At 37.0% G+C, this 15,932-nt stretch overlaps 1 protein-coding gene across 6 annotated transcripts in view; it reads left to right on the forward strand.

Moving 5' to 3' along the window:
• TLE1 (TLE family member 1, transcriptional corepressor) overlaps positions 1-15,892 on the forward strand; it is an 83,142-nt gene extending 67,250 nt beyond the window's left edge. For all 6 annotated transcript variants that reach the window (XM_052779133.1, XM_052779137.1, XM_052779134.1 and 3 more), the window contains 6 exons: positions 249-498; positions 2,280-2,527; positions 4,494-4,641; positions 5,041-5,191; positions 5,619-5,695; positions 5,863-15,892. In XM_052779133.1, coding sequence (XP_052635093.1) covers positions 249-498; positions 2,280-2,527; positions 4,494-4,641; positions 5,041-5,191; positions 5,619-5,695; positions 5,863-5,970 — 982 coding nt within the window. In that variant the 3' untranslated portion in view covers positions 5,971-15,892. The remainder of the gene's footprint in view (positions 1-248; positions 499-2,279; positions 2,528-4,493; positions 4,642-5,040; positions 5,192-5,618; positions 5,696-5,862) is intronic.
• The last annotated feature ends 40 nt before the right edge of the window (positions 15,893-15,932 follow it).

A 15,932-nucleotide genomic window follows, 5' to 3' on the forward strand; every position in this document is an offset into this window, starting at 1 on the left:
AACATGCTTCCCCACTGCACGAATGCTTTAGGTGAGGCAAGCTGAAAGTACCTGTTGTGAATCCTTGTCTCCCTCTGAGGTTTCATGTGCCTGTATTACTTGGCACTGTAGCTCTGATTTTTATGAGAAAAAGATTGGCAAAGTAATCAAATAAAAAAAATACTGTGTTTTTCTTGTGTTATAGCACTGTAACTGGCTGATCTTTTTTTTTTTTTTTTGTCTTCTCTCTTCTTTCCCTTCCCCGAAAGAGCCTACTCCTTTCACGTTACCGCAGATGGTCAGATGCAGCCGGTTCCTTTCCCTCCTGATGCCCTCATTGGTCCAGGAATCCCTCGCCATGCCCGTCAGATCAACACTCTGAACCACGGGGAAGTGGTGTGTGCAGTTACCATCAGCAACCCCACGAGACATGTGTACACGGGTGGGAAGGGGTGTGTCAAAGTCTGGGACATCAGCCAGCCTGGCAACAAGAGCCCTGTCTCTCAGCTGGACTGCCTGGTAGGTGAACAGGAACTTGTGCGCAAGGGTAGCTTCTCCTTGGAGACTCAGTAAGGAAATAGCTGTCCTTGTCTGGATTTTGTTCGTATTACAAGGAAATAGCAGGCAGTTCTGTTTCCTGCTTTATGTGTTTAGCTGTCTTTTTTTTAACACATAACAGGTGGAGTTACAGAGAAGAGTGCTGGTTTGTTTAGGGATAAATATCATCACTAAGGGTCAAATAACAGATTAGGTAAGATTTCTGAGTAAAGAGTGTACTGGATTCATATACCCCCCCCCCCCCCCCCCACCCCTTCTAGTCATACTGATGATTTTTTTGCATGAGTTTAAAAGGAATGTAGCCTGACTTATGCAGGGCTGCACAGAACGTTCCTAGGTGTTTCACTCACACCAGGAGCGACAACCTCTGTTTTTTGTAAGAGGGTAGCAACCACATAATGAAATAATGTGACAAGGTACCAAGGTCACTTTAAGTCTTGCTATGCTTTTGTTGGTGATCCTCAAGTTACACGTTTTGGTTGGTTGTTTTCACATCTGCAGGATACAAAAGGCACTGAGTGCAGTAGTATAGGTAGGTGAAAAGCTGACTCAAAAAAGGTAATGGCTCAGTAAAAGATGCTTCTCATATTAGAAGCAGCATAGATGTTTGTGAAATGTTAACTGAGAAGACTTAATGTCATAAAGCACAGTAATATATATTCTGAATGAAAATAATTCCATCTTCATTGTTGATCCAATTAAATGTGGGGGTTTTGGTTTGGTTTGGGTTTTTTTAGCCTTTTCCCTTTATTTACTGCTACCATTATGTTAGTTGACTAGTAGTAAAAGTATGGTTGAATATTTATTCTGTTCTGTGACAGTTGTTTGGATGCACAGTCCTAGCTGCCTTCATTTTAGTTATGGAGCAGCAATGGCTGACTCACTAAGGCAACATTTCCACTGCACTACTTGCTGCTCCTTGCTGTGAATAAAAAAAAAGTAGTAGTAGTAGTAGTAATGTTGTTGACTACTACTTGCAGTGCTTTTTTGTATGTTTTTAGTTATAGCTCTTAACCCTCCATTTTCTAAAGAACTGTTACCATGTTAATCTGGCAGCTGTTATGGAGAAATGGACTTCTAATACATTTAAGAAGTCAGGCTTCCAATAAATGAAGGTTGAAATGTTTTCCACCTCTAAATCCCCTGTAGTACCTCTCAATCAGCAATAGTATCACAAATGTGAGACTGGTAATATAAGTATGGTAAGAGTCATGTTGAACAGCAAAGGACCGACGTAAATCCAGGAGCAGTATGGGAATACTTAATATTTTAACTTTAAAACAGTGAATGCAAAATAGTATTTGATAGAAAACTCCAAAATGTGAAAGGCATGAGACATGAACTGCATTTTCATATAGGGTTACCTAAATGCCAAATCAAAGCTCATTTGCTTTAATATTTTTATTGTTGGTGACCTTAGCTCATAGAGTGCACTTGCAGAAACACAAGCATACTTTGGCTCTGGTTTTGTGTAATGAGACAGAAGACTTGCCATTCATCATGTTTAAAACAGAGTAGACTGTGGCAACAGGATTCTGCATTTTAATTTCTAGAGCTGCAGTCTCTGGTTAGTGATGAGAAGTAGGTGTTTGAAACCTTTTAGGATCTGCTAGTTTCTCTTTACTACTTTGGTAATGGAAAAAATAGCATACTGTTTAAAACTTGGATGCAGTCAGAATCATATTAGTGGTCATTATTGGCAGGTATGTATTAACATAACTGAGGTGATTTGTGTTGTACAGAACAGAGACAACTACATCCGCTCTTGTAAATTGCTGCCTGATGGATGCACCCTAATAGTTGGTGGAGAAGCCAGCACGTTATCCATATGGGACCTGGCAGCACCAACTCCTCGTATAAAAGCAGAGCTGACATCCTCAGCCCCTGCCTGCTACGCTCTGGCTATCAGCCCTGATTCCAAGGTGTGCTTTTCCTGCTGCAGCGATGGGAACATAGCAGTGTGGGATCTGCACAATCAGACATTGGTCAGGTGAGTCATTACTTGCTTAAAGAAAACTTTAATGGAAGTTACTCTTTGGATAGCTACATAAATATTTATCTCCCTGAATAGTGGTTCATGACAGCAAAGTAAATAGTACTTCTTATCCAAAGAATGCAGTTTGCACCTGAGTTGGGCAGAAACTAGTTCTGGTAGCTTCAATCTAGTCTTGGAAGGTGCACTTTCAGGGCCTAAAGGGTTAGTCCATAACCTGCTGCAGTGAGTGTAAAAGTTCGTGTTGGTTTCAGTTAGTTGGGATTTGTCTGCAGGTTTCTACAAGCACCATTTCTGCTGATTGGTGATGGATGTAGACTGAACATGCCTTTTAGGGAACTCTTTGAGGTTTGTTCTTTTTCCTTTGTCTTAAACATTGTTAAGTAAGAAACAGAATTTTCAGTTCTTATTTAGTGATGATAAGTAATAAAATTAATCTTACAAAAGCAGTTGAAAGTGTGGATCCTCTCAGTTCTTTAGGAAAGTGTAAAGGAGTGATGTTTGGTCATTCATGAGAGAAAGGTATTTGAGGTCTTGGGGGAAATTTGATCTCTAAAACTTTAGAATGGGTTGCAAAGAGTGTAATAAATGGATTGCCATGTAAATTACTTTTGAGATCTTTTGTTAGACCTTTGATTAATGAATATATTAGTAGAAGATTAAAGTGTCTGGCAGGTCAATATTCAGCATTAGTGCTATGACAGTGAAAGAAAGATAGGGCCACGTATGAAACAGCTCTTAGCAGCTAGCTATGTGGTTTACTAGAAGATAAATTTTGGTTTATGCTTACCGAAGTAGTGGTGGCTTACAGTATTATGAGAAGAGAGCCTAAATTGGGAAAGCCAGTGATACTTTAAAAGTTCTGAAGACAAACACTGAAGAATCTGCTTAGTCTGCTGTGTTTCAATTGAACTTCCTGTATATCAATAATTAGCCTAAACTTATATGCAGAGTCGTGTTGATGTACATGCAAATTTTACTTTCTGTTGGACTTTGAGGTCAGCAAAGATTTTAGTTATAAAAAATCCTGAGTTTGCCCTATGCATGCATAGTCCCTGTAAAGGTGCACTCTCCATCTATGACTGTCTAGCCTTTTGAATGTTTGCTGTAGGTGTTCCCACCACTTGGTGGCTGATCTTGCTAATTGATAACACGTGGAATTTTGAGACCAGAGCTACAAAACAAAATGTGCCGCATGACCTTTCTGTGGTAGCTCTTAGTGATTCATAACCTTCATTCCCAAGCTAGTTGTCTTCCCACCCCCCTGCCCTCCACCTTTCACATTGAGGCATAGGACTTTCCTAAAGCTAATTGCTGATGAAAAATGCAGGAGCCTCAGAAGGCTTTTGCCAAAGGATTAAGGAAGACTTGAGATGACCTTCTGGTTGCTGAAAGCTGAGAATTACTAATGAGAAGATTTTAAAACAAACTGCACCGTTTAGATTTTTTGTGATCTCCTGCCACAGAGAATGCAACTTTGCTGACTCAGTAGTGCTTATGTTTAACTATCTGGATGTCTGTCTGGATCCCTTCCTATTAATATCTCTGCTTATTATTTATCATCTTGACTCGCAGCCAAAGGAAAATACAGAAGCCGTTTTCTGAAACTGGAGGGAGTTTTGTTCCCTCAGCACTTGTTTTAATCTGAGTTGTCCTTAATGCTTTTAACTGTAGTTACTGTACTTTAATGTTCTCACAAGCTTTTTTTTGGCGTTTCAAAACCTGATAGGAAATCTTTGACTTTCTTCGGCTAGCCATGATGCAATTCATTTCTCTAGCACCTGGAAAATGTTTTTGTAATACTGTGGTATTTCATGCTCAGTAAAAGGGAGGGACTGATTTTTGCCCATCAGCAGACACAGAAGAGATGACACACACACACAGAGTCCAAAACTAACACCACAACAGTGTTTACCTTGAGCTCTGGCAGGAAATCATTATTCAATCTGGTTTGTTTTATCAGGCAATTCCAGGGCCACACAGATGGAGCCAGCTGTATTGACATTTCTAATGATGGTACCAAGCTCTGGACAGGAGGTTTGGATAACACTGTCAGATCCTGGGACTTGAGAGAGGGGAGGCAGCTACAACAGCACGACTTCACATCACAGGTAAGTGGATTTCCCTACAGCTTGGGGGGAGGGTGCAGTGGGAGGGAAACATGTAGGGTGAAAGCTGAGATTGAGCCCAGTGCAACTGGCACATTTTTCCCTCTCTTCCTTTTAGCTGCTCACAACACAATATTTTGTAGCTTTCATATGTTTAGCTTCCAGAACAAAATGATAGCCTGACACTACTCTCTTTTTGTATTTTTCTAATTTAATAGGTAAGAACAGGGGTTAGCTAGCCACTTGAATTTTGAACAGCGGTCTTACTGTTGAACTATGTGAACTTTATTTGGCCCTTCTCTCTCTCTCTCTCCCTCTCCCAATTAATTTAACCACTGTAGAAAAAGAAAAAGTGTATCTGTAGGAAAAAAATAAAAAGTCTAAATGTGGTTTAATTTTCAGATATTTTCCCTTGGTTATTGTCCTACTGGTGAATGGCTGGCTGTGGGAATGGAGAGCAGCAATGTAGAAGTGCTACATGTAAATAAACCAGACAAATATCAACTGCACCTTCATGAGAGTTGTGTATTGTCACTCAAGTTTGCTTACTGTGGTACGTTGCCCTGACAGGGCTCTAATTCATGCTTTGCTGATTAGTTACTACATAGTCATAGCTCATTTGATAATCAGAACTTATTTAGTATCTCAGTTTCTTAAGTAATGAATAAATATCTCTGCTTTATGAATTCAAATGTACTTATCTACAAACAACCATCCCTTTGTCTAAAGGCTTCTGTGAGGGTTGATTTACATGTAAAAAGCTATTTCTACTTATAGAGTCTAGGGATTTCCTAGTATGTAACAGACTGCCAAACCATGAGTGTCCACATTGATTGTAAGCAAAAGTACTATGTTGATTAGTGGTGAAAGCTTTTATAATGGTACTCAGTTAATAGATTTCATAGATGTGAGTTGAAAACCCAAAATCTGTCAGATGTGTGTTTCATATGTTTTCATAGTCCTTCTGTTTTATATTCTAGGTAAATGGTTTGTGAGTACTGGGAAAGATAACCTTCTTAATGCATGGAGAACTCCTTATGGAGCCAGTATCTTCCAGGTGAGGATGATGATGCTTTTAAACAAAAAAATAGAATACCCAGAGTTCCAAGATTGGACTCAGATATCTTCACCTGTGTCATCTACCCAAAATGGGATGCTGAGATGAGGGTAACAGACTTTTTTTTTTTTTTTTAATGATGTAATATATTTCTATTTTTCTTCTAGTCCAAAGAATCTTCGTCAGTGCTTAGCTGTGACATCTCTGTGGATGATAAGTACATAGTCACTGGCTCTGGAGACAAAAAGGCTACAGTCTATGAAGTTATCTACTGAGAAATATGATGGGGATATAACTTTTAGAAGTTGAACTGGGCCAAAATTGTTCTTAATTGTAGAAGTAGAAAGGTTTTGCCTTTTAGAAAGGAACAAAAGTATTGAGGTTCCAGACCTTGCCATGAAACTACTCCGATTTTTCAAAATAGAAGGCAACATCCAGCAACGAAATACTGGCTACGTGGACCAAATGGAACACAGAGGCAAGATGGACAGATGTAGCCTAGGTTTTTGATACAGTTTTTAAAAGCCAAGTCTACTGAAGAATGTTGGAGCCTTTTATTTTTTTCTTTCTTTGTGACCTCATGCAAATTGTTCTCATTGCCTGAATATGGGGGATAAATACCTTTCTGTTCCTTGCAGTTCAAGTTGCATTCTGTCCTGTGTAGAGCAGTGGTGTCTCAGATGAACTTGTTTCCTGGTTTTGCATCTTGTGATATGTTTTTGTATTTTTGTTGAAGGTCAAACATTTGTATAAATTGTAAATATATTTAGTTTATTACAGCAAAGGCTTTAGTACCAACAACCGGTCTTCCCCCCCCTGCCCCCTCCCTTCCTGCCCTGCTTATTTAAAATTAAAAACCTTTTGGGGATATAAGTACCTTTTTAGAAGCAAAAGCAAACACTATGTATAGTTTGAAAATGGTGTCTTATTCTTTATAAGTCTTCTAGATTCCTTTATCATACTTCAGAGTAGTTGTTTTGACATATTAGGGTATCAAGTCCAGTAGATACTGTCTTGTGCTACAGAAAACTTAAAAGGCAATTTTGTACTAATTATAGTGTAAATATAAAAATTGAACATTTCATGAAGTTGTGCAGTTTATTTTAAGTTTATTCTGATGTCCCATATATATGTTCTTTGGCAGATACAGTAATATGTGCCTGATTATAACTCATTTTGTCATTTCTCTAGAAGAAGAGGTGATTTCCCTCTTATTTCTCCCCCAGCTGAACAGAATTCATGCAAGACTACATTTCAACTAAATACATCAGAGCCCTTATTCATTAACTGAGGATGTCTGCGATTAAAAAAAGCTAGATAAGTTGCATCCTTCGTATTTTACAGAGAAGTGGTAGTTAGTGACCATTTCCTTTTTAATGTCTTGTCTATACTTAGATACTCAGGTAAATTTAATTAAATTACCAAAAGTGTGAGTTTTACAGGGGATCACTTAAACCATGTCAAATACTTGCAGAGCTGCAAGTGAAGTGAATTAACCTAAACTAAGTTAAACTCACTTCTTAATTTCTTGTGAGAATATTGACAAAGGAATATTTTGATTTTTAACTAATCCACTGTACAAATTAATTAGAAGTAATCTTCCTGAGTGTCCCATGTTACAAAGGCCTATAGGCTCTATGTATTCATACTGAGCTATCTTTGAGTCCTTTCCACTGTTGCGTTAGAGTTTTACATCTGTGAAGAGCCATGCTAAGCAGCCAGTTACCAAAGCTATGCATCTTCAAATCAAGTTTTCTTGGTGTACTCAAGAGAAATGGATGAGGAGAGAATGTGTACATTTTATTCTAACTATGTTTTTTCAGATTAACGAGTTCTTACCACTGTGTGCTGGACAAACCTAGCTATTGCACCAGTGAGGGCCATACATTTCCTACATTCTGTAATTTAGTTAGAATTTCTATTGCTAATGGAGAGTACAGATGAACAGAAGGATATCTCTGAACAAATAATTCAGATTACACAAACTGGCAGACAGGTTAAGACTCATCTTTGAAGAGCTGCTTTCTCATTTTGCTAGCATTTGGCAATGACCTATATCCCTGCTCTTTCAAAGACACATAACTAGGAAGAAACAAGTTTGACTGACAGGTGCATTGACTGGAAAGGGAACTTCTCATCTGAGGGCAAATTTTCTCTCAATTTCCAGTCTGAAGAGACATCAGTTTTCTTGTCAATTTACATGACCATTCTACTGAGACCATTTTGTAGTATCTAGAATTGTAATAGCCTTAATACATTAACTTTGCATTTGGAATGTAAAATGTTAACCATTCAGGATAATCTGGTCTCCTAGACATTTAAAATTAGTGTTCTATCCATATGTATCGATATCTTTGTCTATTGCTGTGTTGTGAATATCCATTTGTATGAAAATGACAGGCCAGTTTAGGTGGTGGTCATGTTCCTTTCACACATAGTAAGGCAAAAAGCAGAATCATCAGGCTTTTCAAAGAAATAATTATATTTGCTACATTGAAATACTGTGAAGTGCTATGCCATTTTAAAAAGGGAAAGTTTAAAAATAGAGTATGTACTAGGTTACTTGATTTTTACGCTGACCCTGTTTTCATATTGAAGTTTTTCCAAATGTCTGACTGTCAATGATCATTGACTTTGTTTAGCAGCTCTGGCAAATTTGCTACAGTTAGGAACATTTGGATGTCTTCCAAACTACTATCACCTTGGCTTTTACTTTATAGGTGTTCTTTTACCTTTCTTAAAAGTTGATATTAGAGGAACCAAGAATGCAAGCATTCTAACACATTGGTGTAACTTAAAAAAATATACACGAGTATATAATGGATCTGCTATAAGTTGCAACATAGGGGTTGTTAGTAAGACCACATTCTTGGCAATCAGGAGGTTCAAAATCCTAGTGTCAGGAAAATCATGAAATACCTTGTCTTTTCTTGTTAGCTTCTAGAATGCACAATGAGTCAGAGCAGTTATGGAATTGGACATTATTTATGCATGTGAATGAATTTAATCATATTTGTACCATATGCTTCTCAGTTGTAATTAAGAAATTACTTCTTTTTCTCCCCAATCAGATCTACTTTAAGCCTTCGGTTTGAAAACTTGGGGAGGCATCATACAATAGTCCTCTCAATTTTTTTTTTGTTTCAGGTTTCACTTATAGTTTTTGAAACTTTTTTTTCATTTGTCAAACAGTAAAGCCTATTCCACCAGCAGATGTAATTTTTAATGAAAAAATACATTTGGTGAAATCTTGGCATGTCTGTCTACGCTATTACCTACAAGATTTAAAACTTGTAGAGCTTAAAACTTCTGTAAGTTCTTATAGCGCTGTTTAAATTAGTGGGTGGAAATAATTGCATATTGAACGAAGAAACAGACCAACCCAGACCAGCAGTAACAGAAATGGCACTGGGAAAAGCATGTGGAAAAAAAGAGGTACAGCAGTACCTATGGTGTAGGTAATTAATTTTTTTTTTTTGTCAATTTAATTACAATCCTGAAAGGTTCCTTTGATTAGCCCCTTTCTGGGACAGTGTTTGCTGGGTGGCCCTCAGTATTCAGAGAAGTCTGAATGCCACTCTGGCAAACACTAGTGCCAGATAGAAGCAGGGAGTCCTTACAAATGACATATTGGAAGTCACTGCAAACAGTAACTGATGAAGAGATTTGTGGTAATATCAATTCAAGTGAACAAAATCCTTTGCTGGCTCTAATATGTATATTTTGTATATATGCACTAGGCATAACCTTTTATAAATCAATTGTGCAGAAAATCATTATATTATTCCACACAATGCATTTGTCAGTGTGTCAGAGTACTTCTTTTTGATTATAGTTCCAAGCAAAGATGGCTCGCCACATCAACCCACAAGCGGCTGGTCCTTGAGAGAGAATCTTCATCCACATTAAGTCTTTTAAATTTGTTTGGCATTTCAAAAGCTTTTGTTCCTTTAAAGGGAAGAGGAAGCACCAAATGAATATAAAGTTCATAGACTGGTAAAATAATAGTGTTGTTTTTTAATACAAGCATCAAAGTAGAATCTATCATCTAGTTGCATACTTTTCTGTATAAATGATTGACCATAATTTTTTCTGTCACATTTTTGCATTGGTGATGCAGGTAGAATTTTCAGAAGTGTTAACTTGAGTAACTTAAACCCAGATGGACAAATAGATTTTTTTTTTTTTTGTGGTGGTGGTTTTTTTGTTGTTTTGTTGTTGTTGTTGTTGTTTGGGGGTTTTTTTGTGGAAAGATTGCCCCACTTATGAGCCTGTGGGATCATGTAATCTAGTTGGAGTAGTCCTTTATATTTTCTATTATGTTGGTGCAATTTTGAGTCGATGGGGAATTTCCACCATTCTAGTGATTAAGAAAAGTGGATTTTAATGTTTTCAAGCTAAGAAAGTACTGAATTCAGGTTTCGCACTACTGATAAAGTGTTTACCCCTTAAGCCACTTCACTGGAGAAGCTGGACTGGCTCCAACTGTGCTGTCTCTTTGAAGGATTTTATTTTTTTTCCTACCAGAAGCACATAGAAAGAATGTGAGAATGTAGGTCTATACAAGACTTAAGTCATGGTGTCTTGCCAGAGAGAGGTCTTTTATTGCAAAGTGGGAAAGATGAAGCAGCTCAGAGTAGGACCTGATGAACACCAGAATGAAAGAAAGAGTTCCTGGTAGGGAATACACGGAGGGACGATGGAGAATGGGAACATACACACACACATTTTACTGGTATTCTAAAATGTAATCTACAAAATTCACCTAGAATGAGATTTCAGTATGCAATTTCACTGACTTCTGTTTCTCCATGAAGTTGTTCAGATGTTTCTGCATAGTAATTCAAGGACACCTGAGCTGTGTGTTGGAACTGGAAGTGGGCATTTCTTTGACATCCATAAGCAGTCATCCTAAGAGGAACGAGAGTTAAATCACAGCCAGGTCTCAACATTTCCTATTACCTAATATTTTTATAGCTCAAGATCAGCTTTCCAGCAATTGATAATCCCATTTTCAGCGACATGCTCCCAGATGTCCAATTGCAGCTTAAGTGCTTAGTGCAGCGTGGTAGATTTTGCTAGGGAAACCAGACATGTAGGAACTGGGTGCTTTAAAAATCTGCCCTGTGGGTCTAGCTTACTGACATTTCTGAGAAGTTCACTTGGAATTTCTGTTCAACTATATAGGAGAGCTCAAACAGTCACTTAAACATTTTCTAAACCAGAAAAAACTGTGCTCTGAACACCCTTTAAGCACATGCGGATTTTTTTTTTTTGCCTTTTTTGTGTTGATTTATTTAATTTTTTTCTTCTTACTTAACTTTAAAATATCTATAAATTGAATACAATAAGAAAACATGAAGGGAAATAAGAAGAATGAATGAATAATTGTTTTCAGAGGGCAGAATATTCTTAAAGATGCTATATCTCAAAACAAAAGAACCTATTGCTTCTATGATATAATAATTCTTGAGAGAGCTGGATTTGTGTTTCCTTGGAGCTAAAGTGCTATTCTCAGAAAACTGAATACCAAAAAATTGGTGGTGTGGGGACCAATGTTGGTTATCATTTTAAAATCTGAGCAGAGTTTTGTGGGTTTTTCTTCCCCCATATTCCTTATTGCCAAGTCCACAGTTCATTCCTAGAAGCTGAACAACAGGCTGTGCCCTTTCTGGCTCATGCATTAGTAAGAATTTTGTTGTTAACAAGTCTGTTCGTGATAGGTAGACTACAGGAAAATCTGATTGAATCTTTTAGTGGATAGCTGCATAGATAATATCAGTCAGTGTATATTGTAATAATTTCCCTTACTAAAGCAAGCACCCAGAGGTAAGATAGCATCATTGTTCCATACTCATACTTTTATTGTCTGTGGAATTGCTGGTCAGTGTAGTTGACTCGCTGAAGAAAAATTCTGTGGTGGCTTCTGAGGTAAAACTTAAATTTTGAGATCCTAAAATTTTACATGTGATTTTGCCCACAGTAAGTTTATGTTGATTCCTAGAAGAGATGCTGCAAGGAGCACTAGACAGTTGCTATTGCGTAGAGCTTGGCAAGGGTTGCCTTTGCTATGTTCACAGTACAAAGGTATAGTATCTCTTGAACTTCATTTCTATCTCTGTTTCCTGCCAAGAATGAGTTAGAGGTAAAGATAACACATAGTTTGGAGATTAAGTAATCAAACATACTATTATCCCTTTTGTATACTCTGTCATTAGCATAGAAAATGGAGATGATAGCTTGTAACTGCAAATAATAAAAGCTGGTTTTCCTTCAAGGACTGATTTTTAATGGCAGTTTGAAAAAGTTAACAAGCAGAATGAAGGGGTCATAAATGGAAATTAACCCATAGCATTGGGAAACTTAGAAATCACTTGTTACTTTCCTGGTAGTGAGCCTAATTTGTTTAAAATAAAATCCATCTGTTCATTTTGCAGTCTTTGTCGCACTTCCTTACAGCAATCCACAGTGGATTACCCCTTTACTTTAAAAATTGGCTGCAATTACGATAAGCTGAATAACTCTTATTTTGTGGTTTGCTGTAGCAAGATACTTTGGAGAGCAATGAAGCTTCCCTTTATTCTTAAAAAAATAATCAGCTATTGTTATTTTTTGCAGTTGGACCTGAGTATTTTCTTAATTAGGTTTCAAGTAAATATACAATCTGATGGCTTTGCAAATTCAAAATATTTTTGAATGTTGATGAATCAGCCAAACACTGCCGTTAAGTATGTAAATGACCTTAATGTCAGTTTGGTATTTGCTTAGCATGCCATGCATGCAGCAAAACTTTGGAGTGATTCAACTTTTCTGGCCGTGTTAAATATACTTCCTGGTGTAAGTTCCCTTTTTATACAGGGACCAGTTTACTACTGTGCTCCCCTGTGTTTCCTCCTGAATATGTATTAGTCCTCTAGAGATGTTTTAATGTGTTATACATACATAATGCTTCTACCTTTCTCTGTCTTTCTGATTGTTAATTATGAGATGTGTAATTCTGACAGCAATTGAGTGAATATTCGCTAATCTATGATATAATTGAGTTTTTGAATGTGTACTTCAAGAAGTTTATAGACTTGTATAGAGAAATCATTAATTTTCATTTGTTAAACTGAAGATTCTCAAGTCCCGATACTCTTTTGTGTTTTTATCAGTGAATCTGTTTAAGGAAGTACTTCTGGGTTTTGAGTGGTTTTCATAGGTTTTTTTATTTGTTTATGTAGACACTCTTCTTTGTTGAGTGCAAGTTATTGACCTGATACTCTATTTATAATTCTGCCTGGTTCTTCAGTATTTTATCTAGCTGTAACTTATTAAAAACCACAAATATGAAATGGGGATATTAATGACAAGTGGTTTAAACGTGAGAGTTTCAAAATGCATGTCAGAATATTTCAACACTTTGTTCACTGTAATTTTACATTTTTTCATTACTTAAGTAATTAAAAAAATCCTTAGGGTTGAATTATAGTAAAATTTTATACATCTCAGTACTAATTTTGTCTCTCAGTGGACAGCAATAATTTAGATGGGATTGTTTTTTAACTAATTTATTCTTAATGGGGGGGAAATATTAACGTTGCAAATTTTGCTTATTATAATTTCATTAATAATGTTGGTTGTTTTTAATGATCTCCATGCCTTCAGAAACTTGTTCTTCTATATTTTGAAGAAAAACATACAGATATACAGGGTTCTGTAATAGAATGTGTTTACAGTATTTATCCCCTGGGTTGGCTGTAACAGTAAGGGGAAGTACAGTGACAGATATGACTTGCAATAGTTGCTAGTGTTATGTGCCTTTGAATAATTTTCTTTAATTCATTAATTTTTTTTATATCTTAGGTGAGGGTTAGCAGCTTTAAATCAGTTTCATTTCTATTAAAGTGGATATGGTGATACATTCTTAGAGCTTTACTAGTTTTACTAACTTTAAATAATTTTAAATCTGTAAGGTAAATGGGTGTATGGATGGTTTTGAACTGATCGTAGATTGTTCAGTTTAACTTTTTAGGTTTCACGCACTCCTAGAGTAGAGGGAGAACTTACTGGTCATATCTGGCTTTTTTTTTTTTTTTATGCTTTCGTTTTGTACTACATATGATCAGTGGGACTTTCTTACCACGATAGGTGTGCTAACTGTAGTGGCTTTTTTAAATGTTCCCATAGTTTGCACTGTGTGATTCATTTGAATTTAGCTTACAAATCAGTCCCTTTCTGTAGGCATCTGCTTTGTACCTTGACAAGTATGAAAATAATCAAAAATATCACTGTGCTTGACAGTGAGACTGTGTATTTCTGTTTCTGAGTGTGAATAGCATTTAGCAGGGCTTGTCTAGTTAAAAAGCAGTTAAACTAGTAATCATACATGATCTGTGTTTAACTGTCATTTGTAGAAAAAGTGCTACAAAGTGATATGTGGTGATAAATTCAGAAGGAAAAGAATACGAAATTCAGATATTGCAGCTTGAATGATTTGCTGTTAGCATGGGGCCCAATAACACTACAAAGCTATAAACTCTGTCTTTCTAGATTGCCCAGTTAGGTGGCAGAGATGCAATTTGTCTTTTCTGATGCCGCCTGCTGCTTGCTAGCTCCATCTCCTGTCACAGCCTATTAGCTCCCCAAGAAAATTGGTGGGAAATTGCCTGCAGATTGTAGGAAATTGCATCTCCAGGCCCTGTAAAAAATGTAGGATAGCACAACACTGATCCTCCCAGAGCAGCTATTAATACAGCAAAAGCTGACCTTTGGCATGGTGTGAAACGACTTTGCTATTTGCTGAATAAAGACTGTATTATGTGTGGTTGAAGGAGGGTACAAATTATTATCCTAGCTATGCCTGTAGCCAGCCTGCTCCAGGAAGCTTAAGCATTAGTGATAGGTTTTGCTGCCCCCCACCTCCTTCCTATTGGAAGATGGGAGGTAAGATGTTGGAGCCTTATCCAGAAATTTCATTGTACAGATGGGCAAAAGCCACCATGTATTTAAATGATATTAGTACATATGAAATTCAAAGGTTTAGCGACAAAACTGAAAGATAATTTATGAAGCTAAGCTCAAAAAAACATTGATAATTGCCTCTGCTTGGTCTAGCCTTCATCAGAGTAGGAAAAACTTTTGGGCTATTTTGTTCTATGTGTACATCCACAATAAACATTTGATTTTGGAGCAGTTACAGTGAAATGGAGCTGATTTATACTGTAACTGCTGAGTGTAAAAGTCATGGGCCACACATTAGTTCTGATAGATTTTAGCATTAAATTCCTTTCTGCTAGGAAACTCACCTTTGTTGTATTTAAACAAATTCTCATGTGTTCTTTATGGTGTGATATGCAATGAGTTTCATCCTCTGTCATTTGTACTAGAGCTACCTTTCTAATCTTGTACTTTACCTCAGTTTTATAGGGCCTTTCAATAAAAAAGTTGACTTTTCCGTGAATCCTGAGAGAGGGGATATGTAGAATTAGTTTGCAACATAAAAAAATAAATGCCAACATTTTCTTTGAGCTTGCAATTGTACTTAGTTGGTTCAGAGCCTCCTGAGGAAGATGTGTGTGTGAATCAGAATGATGTATTGATTAGAAGTGAGTGTGGGGAAGCCAGCAGCAGGGAAAAAGTAATTTTGCAATCAAGAGCATTGCTGTTTTCAAACTCAGCTGAGATCTGTTGGTAACTGGCGGCTGCCCAGGGATCTGAGTGAAATCAATATGTTAATTTCCTATTGTATTAGTGTCCACTATGTAAATGAGCTGACAAGGCTTACTAACACTCACACAACTGATTAGAGAAAATTAGTGGCCTGCCTTATGGAGCTGAGGCAGAGGAGCTGAGCATAGGGCAGCATGACAAAACAGGTACTACTCATAGTTCAAAGCACAGCTGAAGGGGATCAAGAGCACTTCATGTTACAGGGCTCTCTGGGCCCCTGTTTTGAATTCTTATGATCATGCATGCACACGTGTGTTGATCTAAAATGCTAATTTGTTGAGGCACTGTCTTTCTAAATTAGTTATAGCACATTTTATGGAAGTTATGCAGTTTAGTGCATGTGTCTTTTCTTGTAAAACACAAATACAGGAACAGAAGAGCTATGGTGCTTGAGCCTTTATTCTGTATTTACAATAGCTGTTCATTTTCCAAGGTTATTACATACTAATTGCATTCTCAAAATAAACCTTGCCATTTAGTAACAAACATGGGGTTTTTTGTATAGTGCAATACCTGTATTGGAATA

Source organism: Harpia harpyja, chromosome Z, assembly GCF_026419915.1.
Source record: "Harpia harpyja isolate bHarHar1 chromosome Z, bHarHar1 primary haplotype, whole genome shotgun sequence".
NCBI classification, from domain to species: Eukaryota; Metazoa; Chordata; class Aves; order Accipitriformes; family Accipitridae; genus Harpia; species Harpia harpyja.